Source organism: Diceros bicornis, chromosome 28 (genome assembly GCF_020826845.1).
Source record: "Diceros bicornis minor isolate mBicDic1 chromosome 28, mDicBic1.mat.cur, whole genome shotgun sequence".
In the NCBI taxonomy this organism is placed as follows: Eukaryota; Metazoa; Chordata; class Mammalia; order Perissodactyla; family Rhinocerotidae; genus Diceros; species Diceros bicornis.
Window position 1 is genome coordinate 20,711,143 of NC_080767.1, and position 20,251 is coordinate 20,731,393.

Genomic DNA, 20,251 nt, shown 5'->3' on the forward strand with positions numbered 1-20,251 from the left:
GCATAATGGGGAGGCAAATAGCAGTCTCTGAGGTAGCAGTTGTCATATAAAGTATAAATTTAATTTTTTTATATACATAGTAATTCTCTCATGTAATCCTCAACTCTGGCAAAGAATTGTGTGGGGATGGTATAGTAAACAAACCAACAGAGCAAAAAAGTGAAAATTGGCATGATCCACACACATATTCCACTACTTGCACTCATGCAAGAGAGCAGTTGTTTACTAAGGAAACTGTTTCCTGGAATGCTAAGAGATGGCCAGCTGCAAAGTGAGGAAAATCCACAGTGTACCTTGGAGCAGTGGGAGCTCTCAGAAAGCTAGGTGGGAGACTCAGGAGGGTTCTGAGACAACTGCCCCCAACCTCAACCTTTCCTTCATATGTATTATAGGAGAAAGTTTACCTTTGAAGGAGCTACGGGAAAGGGGAAGGCTACTTCCCCTTATGGTTGCAAAATAGATGCAGCTGTTCCAAGCATCACATCCAGAAATAACATCTAGAAGAAAAGAGGCAATCTATTCTGTGGTTCCTTTCTTAAAGCAGGAAAACCTTTTCCAGCAGACCTCACATTTGCCAGAACTGGATAACACACCCACTTCTAAACGAGACACTCACAAGGGGAATGGGATTACATTGACCAAGATCAGTGATTCTCAGTCTTGGCTGCATACTAGAACTATCTGAGGGGGTTTAAAAAATACTACTTCCTGTGTGTATCCCATACCAGTTTAATTAGAATCCTTGGGAGTAAGACCCAGACATCACAAGTTTTTGAAGATCCCCAAGTGATTCCAATTTGCAACAAGGTTGAGAACTACTGGCTTATACCTTCTGGCGCCAGCCAACAGCATTAGCATCACCTGGAAACTTGTTGGAACTACAAAGTCTTCAACTCCACTGTCCAAGACCTGATGAGTCAGAAACCCTGGAGGTCGGGCCCATTAATCTGTATTTTACAAAGCTCTTCAGGTGATTCTAGTGCACACTAAAGTTTGAGAACCACTGACCTAGACTAATCAGAATTTTATCCTGAGCTGCAGTTATAGCTACGTTTTTCTCAAGCACAGATGAACAAAATTAGCAAGGAACTAGGAGTTGAAAAGCATAGGCAATCAATAGTTTCAGCTATAAGCATTCACATTCATTTAAAGAAAACTTTTTAGTTGGAATTAATTTCAAGCTTACAGAAAAGTTGTAATAATAAAAGAAACTCTCATATATCTTAACCCCGAATCATGAATTTTTAACATTTTTCCACATTTATTTTAGCATCCTCTCCCCCTCACACACATGCACACTTGACAGTAGGTGCATATTCATTTCCTTTACCCCTTAATACTTCATACTAAGAACACAGACATTCCCTTAAATAACCACAGTACAGTTATCAAATTCAGGAAATTTATCATTAACACAATACTTTAATCTGTAGTACCTATTCCAATTTGTTAATCGTGCTATTATTGTTCTTTATAGCAAAATTTTTTTCTATACAAGATTCAGTCCAGGACCATGTGTTGCATTTAGTTGTAATGTCTTTTTTCAGTCTTATTTAATCTATTATAGATCCTCAGTCTTTTTTTTTTCTCTTCTTTTTAATGACATTGACATTTTTGATTTCTCATTCACCTCTCTGATGGCATAAACAACCAGGGGAATTTTGCCCGCCAGGGGACTTGAACAATTTCTGGAGACATTTTTGGTTGTCAAAACTGGAAGGGCTAGAGATGGATGGTGGTGTTGGTTGCACAACAAGGTGAATGTACTTAATGCTGATTATACACATAAAAATGGTTAAAATGGTAAACTTTATGTTATGTATATAAACACATACATTGGGGGGGGCTATAGCATCTACTAGTGGGTATAGGCCAGGAATGCTGCTAAACATACTAAAATACACATGACAGACTCCTACAACAAAGGATTATTCAACCCAAAAGGTCAATGGTGGCAAGGTTGAGAAATCCTGGTGTAAATTATTAGTACTGCCTTGCTAAAGGGTATTAAATGTGTATACCCATTTAACAAACAGTCTCACATCTAGAAACGTATTCTAGGGAAATACAATACGACTAGTGAACAATAATGTATGCATAAACTCTTTTATTGCAATATTATTTATAGTAGAGACAATTTTGAAACACCTTAAATGTCCATCACAAATAAGAATCGTAAAATTAATTTGAAGTACATTCATATAAAAGAAAACTATGCACCTATTTTTAAAAAGTTAAACTTTTAGGTTTAACCTTGGAAAGATGTCTATGATACATTAAGTAAAACAAAAACAGGTTCCAAAACAATACAGTTTATGTAATCTCTCCTATGTTTTGAAAATGATCAAAATCTAAATAAAAATTTCAAAGTCTTAAAGGATATATGCCAAACTGTTAACAATGATTATCTCTGACGTGTGGTATTAGAGATAAACTTTCACTTTCTCTAGATTGTTAGAATCATGTCATATCAGAAAGATATAGACATGGGCCGGCCCCGTGGCTTAGCGGTTAAGTGCGCGCGCTCCGCTGCTGGCGGCGGGTTCGCATCCCGGGTGCGCACCGTCGCTCAGCTTCTCTGGCCATGCTGAGGCAGCGTCCCACATACAGCAACTAGAAGGATGTGCAGCTATGACATACAACTATCTACTGGGGCTTTGGGGGAAAAATAAAAATAAATAAATTAAAAAAAAAGAAAGAAAGATATAGACATAAAAAAATACAGCAATGAGGTTAATATCCAACAGTTACTAATTAAATAATGACTGGCAATAATTCACTGAGCAACAAAAGGCGCAGCTAGGGGTCCTATGGGGAACATTTGGTACATTATCAGAAATAACTGCCATACCCGCAAAACCCCAAGGATTTCCCCATTTAACCTTCAAACAAGGGTGGGCAGTCTTGTCAGTGAAGGAGATGCCAAGTTGCAAGAGATCCCTGACTCTCCCAAAGCCACTGAAAGCATCTGCTCTTACCCATATTGTATTGTTAGCCTCTGACCACTAATTAGTAATTTTATATTTGACTGGGAATGCCTAGAATATCTTAAAAGTCAAGTTGAAAAATCACAATGATGGGCCGGCCCGGTGGCTTAGCGGTTAAGTGCACGCTCCACTGCTGGCAGCCTGGGTTTGGATCCCTGGCGCGCACCTACGCACCACTTCTCCCGCCATGCTGAGGCTGCGTCCCACATACAGCAACTAGAAGGATGTGCAGCTATGACATACAACTATCTACTGGGGCTTTGGGGGAAAAAATAAATAAAATTAAAAGAAAAAAAAAAGAAAAATCACAATGGCAAATTACAACACACTGAAGCAGTGTTTCCCAAAAGGTAGGTTATGATCCATTAATGAGTCATCAAAAAAACTTAGCAGGTTATGATCAACTGTTTTTTTAAAACAGGATAGGATATAGTAGATTCAAATAAAGTAGAATAAAAAACTGTGTGTGTACTGAGTCTGGATGAAAAACTTTTTTTGTTTTTTGAGGAAGATTGGCCCTGAGCTAACATCTGTTGCCAATCTTCCTCCTTTTTTCCGTTTTTCTCCCTAAAGCCGCAGTACATAGTTGTAGGTCATAGTGGTACATCCTTCTAGTTGCTCTATGTGGGATGCCACCTCTGCATGGCTTGATGAGCAGTGTGCAGGTCTGCACCCATAATCTGAACTGGTGAACCTGGGGCTACCAAGGCAGAGCGCGTGAACTGAACTGCTACACCACTGGGCCTGCCCGGAAAAATATATTTTTTTATGTGGGTTGTGGTTAACAAATTTGAATGTTACTGCATTATACACTTTAAAAAGATATATTCTTATGCAAGATCAGGGTTAGAAGAGTCCTTATTTGATAATTTAAAACTACAGTTGTTTTCACCGTCATCTCTTTTGACATCTCAACTTAAGACAGCATTTTCAATCTCCTATGTATTTGAAAATTACTTAACAGTATTGGAGAATTAAACTTGATAGACTTTATTTTATTTAATTTATTTTAATTTTTATTTTTTGTGAGGAAGATCAGCCCTGAGCTAACATCCATACTAATTCTCCTCTTTTTGCTGAGGAAGATCGGCTCTGAGCTAACATCTATTGCCAATCCTCCTCTTTTTTCCCCAAAGCCCCAGTAGATAGTTGTATGTCATAGTTGCACATCCTTCTAGTTGCCGTAAGTGGGACGCTGCCTCAGCATGGCCAGAAAAGTGGTGCGTCAGTGCGCGCCCGGCATCCGAACACAGGCCGCCAGTAGCAGAGTGCATGCACTTAACCGATAAGCCATGAGGCTGGCCCTTGATAGACTTTAGAAGTCACAAAACAAGTGAAGATAAGTTTTACTATTTAGTGATAATTTAAATAATAATACAAAATGAATTAGACCATCACATCCCATCTTAATGAATTAAAATATTATTTTAAGGGATTTAAATTTATACATTCTCTTATTTCCTCTTTATATAGAGAGGTGTCCTATAGAGAACCTCATGCTATTTTTGCCTCAATCCAAGTCAGATTATAATATTAATATCACAATATTGTAAATAAATTAACATTTTGCAGTATTACATAATTTTGGACCATAAAATAACAGTGCCATCTGGTGGTTATTCTGAAGATGTTTTCATGTCTTGGGTATACATATGTCTAACAGTGGAATTTCTCTTCTGCATGTGGCTATCTGGTAGCTGGTAAATACGTTTAACTTTCTGAGGAACTGCAAAACTGTTTCCCAAAGTGACTGTGCCATTTTACATTCCCACCAGCAGTGTATGAGGATTACAATTTCTCCACATCCTGGCCAACACTTTCTATTTTCCATTATAGCCATCCTAGTGTGTGTAAAGACAAATCTCATTGTGGTTTTGATTTGCATTTTTCTTTTATTCATTTATTTTTACCCCAAAGCCCCAGTAGATAGTTGTATGTCATAGCTGCACATCCGTCTAGTCGCTGTATGTGGGACGTGGCCTCAGCATGGCCAGAGGAGCCGTGGGTCGGTGCGCTCCCAGGATCGGAACCTGGGCTGCCAGCAGCGGGAGTGCGCGCGCACTTAACTGCTAAGCCAAGGGGCCGGCCCTGATTTGCATTTTTCTAATAACTAATGCTGTAGGGCATCATTTCATGTGCTTACTGGCCATCTGTATATCTTCTTTGGAGAAATGTCTATTCAGAACCTTAGCTCATTTTTTATTGGGTTGTTCACCTTTTTGTTGCTGAGTTATACGAGTTCTTTATATATTCTGGATACTAGACCTTATCAGATGTATGATTTGCAAATATTTTCTCTCATTCTGTAGGTTGTCTTTTTCACCTTGAGTGGAGAGTAAGTTTTTTCATCTAACAGCCCCTATCAACACTCTTTCTAAAACATCTAATACTTACAACAGTCTAAAGAACACAATGGCTACTCCTCCTCCTTCCCACATGGGCAGAGACCTTGTCCTTTTTATTCTGCTGTATCTCCAGTGACCTGCTCGTAGTAGGTACTAATATTTGTTGAATAAATTCCTCGGGAGTCTCTAAGGACCATACAATGGACCGCAAATTTAAACGCCTATAGGAGACTGGCAAGTGATATAATGAATAAATAGAGCCACTTAGGACTTGTAATAAATGGGAGAGCCCATCTCCAGGCTTGTTTCTTTAACCAGTCCCCATATAACTACCTCCTCATCACTTTGTTCTACCCCTTAAAAAATAAAAAGCAATTTCTTCATGTCCCCCTAAAAATACGCCAGTCTTTAGTTCATTAGGGTAGCTGAGTTATGTTCAAGGATATTACCAAAAGCAAGACTGGATCCCACAGTTCACCTTATTCCAGCACTGAGTTTGGGAGTTTCTTCGCTGAGATGCCCTAAGAGTCGAAAAACCAGAGTTAACTATGAATTCACAGGCGCGACTACTGCAAAGCGCTCTGATCTAGAAGTTGCCCCTTATCACAGGGCCACCTAGAGACGCGCGAGGTCGGGCCGTCTTTAGCCCCGTTACGGCGTTACGGTGGGAGAGCCGAAGTGCGACGCCGGCCGGCTTCTGCCGAGGAAAAGCGTTACAAACGGGGACCTCCGAGGACCGCGTGCAGCCCAGCAGGCGCCCAGCTTCGGGGTTGGACAGAGATAAGACAGCCAAAGCACACCCAGGTCAGAGTCTGCTGAGGAGAAGCGGCACCTCAGCCTTCAAGGTCCCTAGTGCAGGACTCAAACTGCCACCTCGCTGGCAAACAAACGCAAAAAAGGAGTACGTGGCGCCTGACGCGCCCAGTACGCTAGACGCCGGCGGGAGACCGATTGTCCTCGTACAGCCCCGCGAGAGGGGCGGGGCGGAGTTGTCTTTCACAGCGCTTGCGCAGAGAGACGAGGCAGTGGGGAGGCGGAAACTAGCGCCCAGTGCCAGGGAGGCCCACTGCGTGCGCAGGCGCACTCAGGACCTCCCGGTTATTCAAGCGCCCATTCCCGGCAGGCCTGGGGTGGAGTGTCGGGGGGCGAGGCGTGGGGGCGGGGCTAAATGCGGAGAGACGGTCAGCTTGTCGCTGTCAGGTCGCTGTCGCTGTTGTCGCCACCGACTCTGATCTACGAAAGTCATGTTACCCAACACCGGGTAAGGGGATGGGGGATTGCGCGGCTAGGTGGGGCCGGAATGGATGGCCCGGGGGCCGGCCCCCGCGGTGGGAGGGTTAATGAAGCTGCTGGGCGCGCTCTGGAAAGCTGGGCTGCGCTGCCTGCCGTGTTCTTAGAATCTGCGGTTAACGCGTGGAAAGTAACCCAAAGTTGTGTACTTCAGGGTGGCAGCCGTGTGAAAACCTCTTCCACAGGTAAAGGATCCAGAGCGGGTTACCCCGCAGTTCCCAGGGCGAGCCCTGCCTTGGGTTTAGCAGTCGCTGCGTGTCTTTTTGAAGACGTGCAAGTTCTAGGTGAAAGGTCACTGGAATACTCGTTCCCCCAGTAAGTCTCCACTTGTTCCCAACGCTCAATTCTGGAATAGTAAAATAATGGGGTGTTTAAAAAGTGATTTTAGGGGGCCGGCCCGGTGGCTTAGTGGTTAAGTGCAGGCACTTGCCTACTGGCGGTCTGAGTTCGGATCCGGGGTGTGCACGGAGGCACTGCTTCTCTGGCCCTGCTGAGGCTGTGTCCCACATACGGCAACTAGAAGGATGTGCAACTATGACATGCAACTATCTACTGGGGCTTTGGGGGAAAAAGCAGGAGGATTGGCAATAGATGTTAGCTCAGAGCCCATCTTCCTCAGCAAAAAAAAAGAGGAGGATTGGCATTGACGTTAGCTTAGGGCTGATCTTCCTCACATACACACACACACACAGAGTGAGTTTAAGTTAGTAACAAACTAAACTAATCTTAATTTGGGGAGTGGATGTGTTGTTCACTTTGAAAAGGTTTTTTTTTAATTTTTTTTTTTGTGAGGATCCGAACCCGGGCCACCAGTACCCAAGCGTGTGCACTTAACCGCTAAGCCCTGGGGCCGGCCCTGAAAAGATTTTGAAATGCGGTAAAATACACATAAAATTTGCCATCTTAACGGTTTTTAAGTGTACAGTTCAGTTAAGTATATTCACACTGTTGTGCAGCCAATATCTAGGAACTTTCTCAGCTTGCAAAACAAACTCTGTACCCATTAAACAGCTCCTCTTTTCCCCTTGCCCTCAGCTCTTGGCAACCATCGTTCTACTTTGTTTCTATAAAATATGGGTGTCTTGAGCTGAGTGGCGTGTCCATTCTGTAATTGGCTTGAAACATACAGGCACATGACCAAAAAACTTAAATATCTCAAAAGGTCCTATGGAAAAAAGTGAGTTTCCTCATCCTTAACTTCCAGTCCTCTAGTTGCTCTGTGGTATGTTTCCACTCTCTGGTATGTTTCCAAAGATATTCTATGTGTTTATAAACATCTTATACACCACCCTAAGCACACCACTTTTTTTTTTTTGTGAGGAAGATTGGCCCTGAGCTAACATATCTTCCCAGTCCTCCTCTTTTTGCTTGAGGAAGCTTGGCCCTGAGCTAACATCTGTGCCAGTCTTCCTCTAGTTTGTATGTGGGTCGCTGCCACCAGTGGTGTAGGTCCTGGCCACCAAAGCAGAGCACACTGAACTTAACCACTACACCACTGGGTGGGCCCCTGGGTTTTCCCATTTTTACCCAGTATGTCTTGGGACACACTTTTTCAGTACATCTAGATCTTCCTCCTTTTTAATGGTTATGTAGTAGTCTATTGATGTATCATTATTTAACCAGCTCCCTAATGTTGGATGCCAGATCATTTCTAGTTTTTTGTTATTCCATCTTTGCTGCAATGATTATTCTTGTATTAACCTGTTTGCACATATTTAAGTATATCTATATGATAAATTCCTAGAAGTGAAGCTGCTGGATCAAAAAGTATATACACTTTAAATTTTGATCGCTAATACTGATAGCACTCCAAAGAGATTGCACACCCAAAAGGATGAATGAGATTTCCTAATCTAACATGTTGGCAAACAGCAAAATATTTGCTAATACAAGTGTTTGTTTTGATGATAAAAATCTAATTAGAGAAAAAAATTGACACCTCATTATAGTTAAAGTTTGCGTCATGAGTGAGGATGAGGATCTTTTTATGTTTAAAGCAGTAGTCCTCATCAGAGAGCATTTTGACCCCCATAGGACATTTGACAATATCTGGGGACATTTTTGATTGTCACAATTGGGGGGGGTGCTACTGGCGTCTAATGGGTGGAGTCCAGGGATGCTGGTACACATCCTGTAACACACAAGATAGACCCCTCCAACAAAGAATTATCTAGTCCAAAATGTCAGTAGTGCAGAGATTGAGAAATCCTGGGTTAAAGCCATCTGTTTGTCTTTTTCTTTGCCTGGCTCGCAAATTAGGTTTTTGAACTCTGTGACCTCGATTTTTAAAATTTTGTTCTATGTCATATGTGTTACAAATATTTTTCTCAGTGTTTTTCATTGCATCTTGACTTTCATTATACTACTTGTTTATCATGCGAAAATATGTTCTTATTGAGTCAGAGTTATCCTTTCTTTTAAGACTTTTGTGTTTTTGTGACAAACTTATAAGGTCATCTTAAACCACGATTTTTTTTTTTAATTGGTAAGTATTCTAGTATTTTTATGGTTTCATTTTTTTGTACTCAGATTTTTTCATCTACCTGAGATGAAATACTGTTTTGGCATAGGAAGTGAGTTAGCAAGCCCACTTCATTTTGGTTCAGATGGCTGGGTGTACAGTTGTCTCAGCACCATTAACCAACTAGTTATCTTTTCCTTTCTGGTAGAAATTCCACTTCTATCATATACTGAATTCTTGTGTGTATTATGTATAGGGGTCTGGTTTTTTTTTTTTTTGCAGGGAAAGTTTCGCCCTGAGTTAACATCTGTTGCCAATCTTCCTCTCTCTCTCTCTTTTTTTTTTTTTTGCCTCCCCAAAGCCCCAGTATGTAGTTGTATATTCTAGTTGTAAGTCCTGTGTGAGCCTCCACCACAGCATGGCTACTGACAGACGAGTGGTATGGTTCTGCGCCCAGGAACTGAACCCGGGGCTGCCAAAGCGAAGTGTGCCTGACTTTAACCACTAGGCAATCAGGGCTGGCTGAGGAGTCTGTTTCATGGTTTTTTTATTCTGTTACTTTGGTCTGTCTATTCATGCACTAGTACCAAACTATTTAAGTTACTCTAGTTTTATAAAATGTTTAAATATCTGGGAAGGCTAGTTCCTGCCTCATTTGGATTCTTTTTCAGAATTTTCCTGGTTATTCTTGGATGTTTATTTTTCCAGATGAACTTTATAATAGCTTGTATAGTTTTCTTTTAAGTGATTTTCTTTTTTAAAATAGTTAAAAATTTTGTCACCTCCACCCTGATTTTGAGGTACCAGAGAATTTTGGTAAATAGTAGTATAGGTTAACTCTTCATTGGCAAGTTTTAGCCATCTGCCGATGGTACTGAGAAATTTGGGACCTTTCTTTCTCACCTTCTGTACTCTGGTTCTAATGCTTTAGAGCTGGAGGAGTTCCTTAGTGGTACAGACCTGGGCTTCAGGTTAAGAGGAGAAGCAGCGTTTGCCTTTCTTTCCACCAGTGACTGAGACTCTGAGTAAGCAGAAAAATGTCCCTTATTCTACTGGGAATCAATCCAGCTGGACCAAAGGCAAAGCAATAGGGCTTGTTAAAGCAGTAGTTGGGACTTTTTAAAAAAATTTTTTTAGTAAGATTGGCTCTGAGCTAACATCTGTTGCCAGTCTTCCTCCTTTTTTCCTTTTTTCTCCACAAAGCCCCAGTAGATAGTTGTATGTCATAGTTGTACATCCTTCTAGTTGCTCTGCGTGGGATGCTGCCTCAACATGGCTTGATGGTCCACGCCCAGCATCCGAATCGGTGAACCTCAGGCTGCTGAAGTGGAGCGCGCAAACTCAACCACTGCACCACTGGGCCAGCCCCAGGACGTTTTCATCTAAATACTTACATTAAAAAAATTACTTTAATACTCTATGTATACTACCTTTTGTATAAAAAAAAGAGAAAATTACACGCACACAGAATATGTTTTGTATATGTAAGTATGTATTTCTGCATTCTTGGAAAAAGAAATACAAGAAAGATAAGCCAGAAATTCAAGAAGCTGATTAGCTGCAGGCAAGGGATTAGACTTCTTTGAGTATACGTATGTATAAGGTTTTGGCTTTTAAAACATGTATGCGTCTTACAACATCCCTCACCTTTGGTGAGGGAAAAGAGGTAAAGTCAAATGGAATGCCAACATAAACAAAGGAAATTAACTATTTATCAAATTTATGACGTTAACATACAGAGAAAAAGAAATATGCAAATAATTTTTAAAATAGTAATTTGACTACATGCCTTTAGAGGGATTTGTTTTTGTTTTTTTTTAATTTTATTTATTTATTTATTTTTCCCCCAAAGCCCCAGTAGATAGTTGTATGTCATAGCTGCACATCCTTCTAGTTGCTGTATGTGGGATGCGGCCTCAGCATGGCTGGACAAGCAGTGTGTCTGTGCACGCCCGGGATCCGAACCCGGGCCGCCAGCAGCAGAGTGCGCGCACTTAACCACTAAGCCACGGCGCCGGCCCTAGAGGGATTTGTTCTAAAGACAAAAAGAAGTGCAAAGAAATCTTGAACTTTACTTAGTAGATTTATTATTGGGGGTGGTATTAGTGTAGAAATTTGAATACTATGGTGTCTTATAGTATATACCTACCTTTTGTTGGTGTGCTTCTTTAACAGAAGAACAGATAAAGATCCTTACTCTCCCCTTTGTCATTTTCTGTCCCCTAACCTGGCTCATGAGACTCTTGTCCTTTTTTTCCTAGAAAACCATGTCTCTGTCAGCATCCCATCCTTGTCACCAAAACTGTCAAGGTCTGGGATTTCTATTTATCTTGTTTAACCTAGAAATTTTAACATGTATATAACTTACCAATGTCTAAAGTAAATAAAATTTTACCATTTTCCCAAATAATACAAGACAAGTTAACAATACTAGAAAAGTTAAACTCCAGTCACCCCATTTTCAACTTGTATGTGTGTAACAATGTATTTTAATTCTATCTTTTTTAACGCAACAAATATTATTATTTACATTATTACTAATTATTATTGTAAATACTTTTTTAGATTTCTGTACTTAACTTACAGATATCTTTGGTTTTTATTTCTTCTTGTACCTCAGATTTTCCATCTGGAATACTTTTCTTCTTTCTTTAGTAAATGAGAAAGAAAAAAAGCATGAGAAGAAAGAACAAATTTTTGGATTGAAATGAAAGAGACAATGCTGTCATTATTTGCAGATAATATGATTATCTACAGAGAAAGCCAAAATAATGTACATCTAAATTATTAGATTTAATGAGAGTTTGACAAAACAACAACGAACACACACATAGAGACAGAGATTGGATTGGTGGTTACCAGAGGGGAGGAGGGGAGGGAGGAGGGCGAAAGGGATGATTAGGCACATGTATGTGATGATGGATTGTAATTAGTATTTGGGTGGTGAACATGATGTAATCTGTGCAGAAATAGAAGTATAATGATGTATGCCTGAAGTTTATACAATGTTACAAACCGTTGTTACTGCAATAAAAAAATAAATTAACAAAATAATAATAAGAGTTTGACAAATTTTCAGAATACAAAAGTCAATGAGGAAAATTATATTTCTGCACACAAGTAAAAATCTGCAATAAATAGAGAATAATAACAATAAAAATGAGAAGTTCAAAATCCAGAATATGGGCTAGACTACAAGACAAATGATCTGTACTCTTCAACAAATAAATGGCATTAAGAAAATGGAAGGGGTGCTGTTACAGATTAAAAGAGACTTATACAATAGGGGGCAGCCTCGTGGCTTAGCGGTTAAGTACGCACGCTCCGCTGCTGGCGGCCTGGGTTCAGATCCCAGGCACCCACCAACGCACCGCTTGTCGGGCCATGCTGAGGCGGTGTCCCACATACAGCAACTAGAAGGATATGCAGCTATGACATAGAACTATCTACTGGGGTTTTGGGGAGAAAAAGGGGAAAAATAGGAGGAGGATTGGCAATAGATGTTAGCTTAGGGCCCGTCTTCCTCAGCAAAAAGAGGAGGATTGGCATAGATGTTAGCTCAGGGCTGATCTTCCTCACAAAAAACAAGAAAAAGAGACTTGTACAATATAACAACTAAATGCAATGTGAGGTCCTTATGATACCGAACAAGGGCTCGATCTTGCTCGATCTGTTTGCCACAAGATAAAAGGCCAAGCAGGTGGTGGTAGAGAAAGAACTTGAATAAGCGATAAGCTAGCATATCAGAAGATGGTGGACTATTGTCTTAAAAAAACCCATCTTAAAGGGAAACTGATTTGGAAATGACTTATATAAGGCAAACAGCTTTGGGGAGGGGGCTCAGAAATGTCAGGTGATGGATGACTGCAGAATATTGAGTGCTTCTCCGTAGCAGATCTGCTGAATGCAGCATTTCTGAGGAATCTAAGAAAACTATGGTTACTTCTTTATCTGGGCCAGAAGGAAAAGTTTGGGCAGAGGACAGGTTATTCTTTCTACCAGTCACAGAGTAGCTTGCTTATGGTGCAGTTCTTTTTTTTTTTTTTTGGTGAGGAATATTAACCCTGAGCTAATATCTGTTGCCAATCCTCCTCTTTTTGCTGAGGAAGACTGGCCCTGAGCTAACATCCATGCCCATCTTCCTCTACTTTATATGGGATGCCACCACAGCACGGCCTGACAAGCAGTGCATCGGTGCACGCCCAAGATCTGAACCCTGGGCCACCACCCCGGAGTGTGCGCACTTAACCACTATGCCACCAGGCCAGTCCAGCTTATGTGCAGTTCTAAGCATTGTTTCAAAACATATTGTGAGATGGGCTGGCCCCGTGGCTTAGCGGTTAAGTGCGTGTGCTCCGCTATTGGCGGCCCGGGTTCGGATCCCGGGTGCGCAACCGATGCACTGCTTCTCTGGCCATGCTGAGGCTGCGTCCCACATACAGCAACTAGAAGGATGTGCAGCTATGACATACAACTATCTACTGGGGCTTTGGGGGGAAAAATAAATAAATTTAAAAAATTCAAAACACATTGTGAGAATAAGACGGGGAGGGGGTGCATGTGGCCTAGGGGCTGAAGTTCAAAAGTCTTCTGTGCAGGGGCAACTGCTTAATGCTCCCGTGAGATGCTTACTTAGGCTGAGGGCTGTCAGTAAGCTACTCTCTTTATCAGGAGTCCTCCTGCTGTTCTGCAAAGCAACCTCAGAAACTTTAGTTACTTTGTTTCCCATGTTAACTTTGAGGGTACAGACACTGTTTCACCCTAATCTGGGGAAACTTGAACTCCTTGGTCCTTGGTGTCACTTACAGGATCCTGATTTGATCAAACCAGCTGTAAAAAGACATTTTTTTTTTTTTGCTGAGGAAGATTCGCCCTGAGCTAACATCTGTTGCCATTCTTCCTCTTTTTGTATGTGAGCCACCGCCACAGCATGGCCACTGACAGATGAGTGGTGTAGGTCCATACCCAGGAACTGAACGTGGACCACCAAAGTGGAGTACGCCAAACTTAACCACTAGGCCACTGGGGCTGGCCCCTAAAAAGACATTTTTGAGATAGTTATAAAACTTAGAAAATGGATAGGTACTAGATGATATTGAGGAATTATTGTTAATTTTCTTAGTTGTAGTAATGAAATTGCTATGTAAAAAGTTAGAGATGTGTATTGAAGCATTTATGGGTGAAATATGACCTCTGAGATTTGCTTTCTGATAATCACTTTCAAAATTTTGGTAATTGTTGAATTGTTAAATAAACATGGGAGGTTATTATACTATTTTCTGTATGTTTGAATATATTTGAAAATTTCATAATAAAAATTTAAAAATGATCTTTAAGTGTCTTTGCACTGATTGTTTATTAGTTGCAAGGGAAAGAATAGTAATTATACAGTGGAGATATCTGATAACACTATGATTGGATGATCAAAATTAACATTACCATGAGTATAGATGGATATCATGTACTTCCAGGTGTGAAATAAATAGAGAGCGATACCATGTTCATGGATTGATGCACTCAGTGTCATGAAGTTGTCAATTCTTCCCATATTGAATAATAGATTCAGTACATCTTAATATGGAAATTCCAACTGAATTTGCTTGTGTAGTTAGATAATCTGATTCTAAAATACATGTGGAAAAGCAGAGGTCCACATATAGCCAAGAAACTCTTGAAGAAGAACAAATTGAAAGTATTTGCCTTATCAATTATCAAGTCTGGTAATGTTATAATTAAGATAGTGCAATTCATGTAGACCAATGGAACAGAATAGAGAGCCTAGAAACATCTGTTTATGGAGACTCAGTCTATGACAAAGCCTATTGAAGATCTGTAGGAAAGATGGGCTCTTCAGACTGGGACAGTTGGTTATCTATATGGGAAAAAAATATAATTGATCCATACCTCAATTCATGCACAAAAATTAATTCCAGGTAGATGAAAGACTAAAATTTAAAAGATAAACCATAAAATTTTTGAAAGAAAAATTAATACAGTTGTGATTAGGGAAGGATTTCTTTTTTCGTTTTTTGTGAGGGAGATCAGCCCTGAGCTAACGTCCGATGCCCATCCTCCTCTATTTTTGCCGAGAAAGATTGGCCCTGGGCTAACATCTGTGCCCAACTTCCTCTACTTTATACGGGACGCCGCCACAGCATGGCGTGACAAGCGGTGCGTCAGTGCGCGCCTGGGATCCGAACCCGTGAACCCCTGGCCACTGAAGCGAGCGCGCACGCTTAACTGCTTGCGCCACCAGGCCGGCCCCAGGGAAGAATTTCTTAACCCCAAAAGCACTGGCTGTTAAATTCACAAATTCTGCTACAAGAAAATGAAGAATTTCTGCTCATCAAAAGATACTATAAAGATAGTGAAAAGGCAAGCCACAAACGAGAAGATATTTTAAATATATATAACTTATAGACTTTTATGAGTCATTACCAAAAAAGTTAACCATGTAGAAAGATGAGCAAAACAAATTAATAGGAATTACACAGAAGAAGGAATATAAGTGACTATGAACATATGGAAATATATTCAACCTTATTAGTAATCAGACAAATGCAAATTAAAACCACCTTGAGATACCATTTCATATCTACCAGATTGACAAAAATTTTATATGTCTGATATCTAGTGTTGGGGAGCTGTGGAGCTCTGGGAAGTCTTATACATTGCTGCTGGTAGGAATATTAACCACTTTGGAAAGAGGTTTGGCATTATTTGGGAAAGTTGAATGTATGTTTCAGTTATCTATTGCTGTGTAAGAGAACACTTCAAAACATAATGGTTTACAACAACAATGATTGATTATTATCCACAGTTCTTTGGGTTGACTGGGGTCTCTTTTGCTCTACATACTCTTAAGTTGAGGTCATTCGTATGGCTGCATTTAGCTGGGTCTGAAATGTCCTAAATGGCTTCTCACCCTCCAGGGCCTCTCTCACATGGCCTCTCATCATTTGGTTATCTGTCCCTCTTCTTTGCAGCATGGCATGTGGCTTCCAAGAAAGAGAAAGTGGAAGCCGCCAGCCATCTTTATAGCCTGGGCTTGGAAATCCCAGAATATCACTTGCGTCACATTCTTAAGTCTTAAGGCTAACCCAGACTCAAGGGGAAGGGGAAAATATACTCCTTCTCTTGATGGAAAGAATGCCGAAGGATTTGTGACTATGTTTAATCTACAACAATATCCTGTAATCCAGCAGTTTCACCAGTAGGTATTTGCCCTAGAAAAACCCTTGCACATGTGATTGGAAGAAGTGTACCAGAATATTTTTAGTAACATTGTTCGTAATAGGAAAAAACAACAACTGGAAACCATCCCAAAAGTCCATAAACAGTAGACTGAGTAAATAATTTATAGTATGTTAATATGTGGAATGTTGTATATTAATTAAAATACGTGTAGCTGTGTGCACCAACATGGATAAATCTCCATGTTTTGTGAAAGAAGCGAATCATAGAATAACATATACTGTATGAATCTGTTATATAAAGTTCAAAATTAGGCAAAAAATAAACAGCATATTGTTTAGACCATGGTTAGGCAAACTTTTTCTGTAAAGGGCCAGATCGTAAATATTTTAGGCTTTATGAGCAAGAGCCAAAATTGGAGATGCTATGTAGGTATAACAGATGTATATATAACATCATATATATATGAGATGTATGTATAGCAAGAGAAAAACCAGTTTCCACAATATTTTTTATTGGTGAAATTCAAAATAATTAAGTACAATTTTTTTGTAATACAGATCTACTAATGAGAAGAATGAAATTTTTTTGAGGGGGAAGGGGAAGGGTGTATTAGTTTCCTGAGGCTGTCATAACAAAGTACCACAAATTGAGTGGCTTCCAACAGAAATTTATTCTCTCTCAGTTCTGGAGGCTAGAAGTCTGAAATCAGGGTGTCAGCAGGGCCATGCTCCCTCTGACATTCTGGGTAGAATTGTTCCTTGCCTCTGCCTTGCTTCTGGTGATGGCTGGCGATCCTTGGCGTTCTTAGCTTGCAGCTGCATTACTCCAGTCTCTGCCTCTGTCATCACATGGTATTCTCCCTGTGTGTTTGTCTTCACATAGTCTTCCTTCCTCTTATAAAGACACCAGTCATATTGGATTAAGGGCCCACCCTCCTCCAGTATGACCTCATTTTAACTAATGACATCTGAGGCACTGGAGGTTAGAGCTTCAACACATCCTTTTGGTAGATGCAGTTCAATCCGTAACAGGGAGATAATGTTTCGCTTAATTGGGGTTCAAAGTTAGTGTTCCCTATCATCAAATTGATCATAAACGTTCATTTGTAAAAACGATTCTTAGCTCTAGGACTATCCACAAACAGATGGAGGGTCAGATTTGGCCCCTGGCTTAGACATAGATATATAGGTATTAGGAATAGTAAAAAAACATGGGGATGAGTAATAATACTTAAAGTAGTTACTTTGTGGGGGAGGGGAGGAAGAAGGAGGATTGAGTTAGGAATAGACAGCTGGCTCTGGGGTACTGATAATATTCTACTTTTTGTGTTCATTTTATTTTGTTCTTTAAACTATACACATTAGTTTATATGCTTTTTGTATGTTTGCTATATTTCATTAAAAATAGTCGCCACCTCTCTGTTTCTTCTCCACTCCACTTCTTTCTTACCAAACCAGTTATTCTTTATTTTAAAACTCTTCTCTCAGGGCTGGCCCAGTGGTGTAGCGGTTAAGCGCACGCGCTTCACTGCTGGAGGCCCGGGGTTCAGATCCTGGGCGCGCACCAATGCACTGCTTGTCAGGCCATGCTGTGGTGGCGTCCCATATAAAGTGGAGGAATATGGGCACAGATGTTAGCCCAGGGCCAGTCTTCCTCGGCAAAAAGAGGAGGATTGGCATGGATGTTAGCTCAGGCTGATCTTCCTCACACACATACACAAAAAGCCCTTCTCTCACTGCCACCTCTGATCTCTTCTTTCCGGAGTGTAATCATCTGGATCTTGGCAAGTGCCTCATGTTCTTTTGTTAACAAGCCTGTCTCTGGTTACTGTCCCCTTTTCTCGTTGTCATTGTCACTTTTGCTGTACTATCTTCATGATTCTCCTTAGACAACCTTTTTTATTTTCCTTTAGAAAGTAAACAAGAAAGTGGGTTTTCCTCCCTATTATCTGACTTTAGTTTAGGTCTTTCTTTCTCGCCTAACAACTGAGTAAGTAGAAAGTTTAAAGTTAAGGTGGATGGGGGCTGGCCCCGTGGCTTAGCGGTTAAGTGCACATGCCCCGCTACTGGTGGCCGGGGTTCGGAACCTGGGCGCGCACCCACCCACCGCTTGTCCGGCCATGCTGAGCCTGCGTCCCACGTACAGTAGCTAGAAGAATGTGCAACTATGACATACAACTGGAGCCTTGGGGAAAAAAAGGAGGAGGATTGGCAATAGATGTTAGCTCAGAGCTGGTCTTCCGCAGCAAAAAGAGGAGGACTGGCATGGATGTTAGCTCAGGGCTGATCTTCCTCACAAAATAAATAAATAAATAAATATAAATTTAAATAAATAAATAAATAAGTTAAGGTGGATGGATGTAAAGAATGAATGGGCTCAGAGAACTTTCCTTAGTACTTTTGGGTCAGAGAATCTTTTGATGAGTACCCTGAACTCTTTGCCAGCCTTCTGGGTTTGTCTGTTGAACAGCTTTATTGAGATGTAATTCACACACTGCACACCTCATAATTCATCCATTTAAAGTATACAATTCAGTGGCTTTTAGTATATTCACAGAGTTGTGCAACCGTCACCACAATCCATTTTAAAACCTTTTCATCATCCCCAAAAGAAACCCCATACCCCTCAGCTGTCAACCCCTCAACCCCCAACCCGCACCCCCGTCCCTGGGCAACCACTAATCCTTGTGTCTCTATAGATTTGCCTGTTCTGGACATTCCATATACATGGAATCATATACTATATTGTCCTTTGTGACTGGCTTCTTTCACCTCACATCATGTTTTCCAGGTTCATCCATGTAGCACAGATCAGTACTTCATTCCTTTGTATTGCTAAATATATCCCATTGTATGGATATACCACAGTTTATTTATCCACTCATCAGTTGATGGACATTTATTTTTTCCACTCTTGCTATTATGAGCAATGAGCAGCATCGATTAAACAATTATTTGCTTTTAGATAATTTCTTTTAAGTGATATGTATTCATTGTAGAAATTTGAAAAATCCTGAAGAATATGATAAAATTTATTCATAATCCCGCCACTCAAAAATAAACTTTAACACTTTTTCTTCTTTTTTTTTGTGAGGAAGATCAGCCCTGGCCTAACATCCATGCCCATCTTCCTCTACTTTATGTGGGATGTGGCCACAGCACGACCTGACAAGCGGTGTGTTGGTGCGTGCTCAGGATCTGAGCCCAGGCCGCCAGCAGCAGAGCACGTGCACTTAACCGCTATGCCATGGAGCTGGCCCCTAACACTTTTTATGTGGGGAATAAAATGCATGTTTATGTAGTTTATTAATTCCTCATTTCTCTTTAAGATTTACTTCTCATTTCAGCAGATTTTGTTTGCCAAATCACAGCAAGACTGGCCAACTGCAGGGCCGGCCCCGTGGCTTAGCGGTTGGGTGCACGCACTCTGCTGCTGGCTGCCCGGGTTCGGATCCCGGGCGCACACCGACGCACCGCTTCTCTGGCCGTGCTGAGGCCATGTCCCATATACAGCAACTAGAAGGATGTGCAACTATGACATACAACTATCTACTGGGGCTTTGGGGGAAAAATAAAAAAAAAATTAAGACTGGCCAACTGCAGTTGTAATAAATAATTTATAAATCGTATGATGTGAGCCAGCCCTGATGGCCTAGAGGTTAAAGTTCACCACACTCTGCTTTGGCAGCCCAAGTTCAGTTACCGGCTGTGGAATCATACTACTCCTCTGTCAGTAGCCATGCTGTGGCTGCGGCTCACACAGAAGAACCAGAAGAACTTGCAACTATACACAACTATGTACTGGGGCTGTTGGGGGAAAAAAGAGGAAAAAAAAGAAAGGAGGAAGATTGGTAACAGATATTAACTTAGGGCGAATCTTCCCCTGCAAAAAAAAAAAAATCTTATGATGGGAGTACAGTAGAGTTATTAGCTATCAGATAGGGAGGGAGGAGAGTTTAGAGAAAGTTTTGA

General features: G+C 40.8%; 2 protein-coding genes across 2 annotated transcripts in view; both read left to right on the plus strand.

The window, feature by feature from the left end:
• The window catches only part of KIAA1958 (KIAA1958 ortholog), a 309,540-nt gene that overhangs the window by 75,248 nt on the left and 214,041 nt on the right, over nucleotides 1-20,251 (plus strand). The gene's annotated exons all lie outside the window — the stretch shown is intronic.
• Nucleotides 6,486-20,251, plus strand: part of HSDL2 (hydroxysteroid dehydrogenase like 2) — a 64,249-nt gene continuing 50,483 nt past the window's right edge. The window contains exon 1 of the mRNA XM_058523796.1: nucleotides 6,486-6,593. Coding sequence (XP_058379779.1) covers nucleotides 6,577-6,593 — 17 coding nt within the window. The 5' untranslated portion in view covers nucleotides 6,486-6,576. The remainder of the gene's footprint in view (nucleotides 6,594-20,251) is intronic.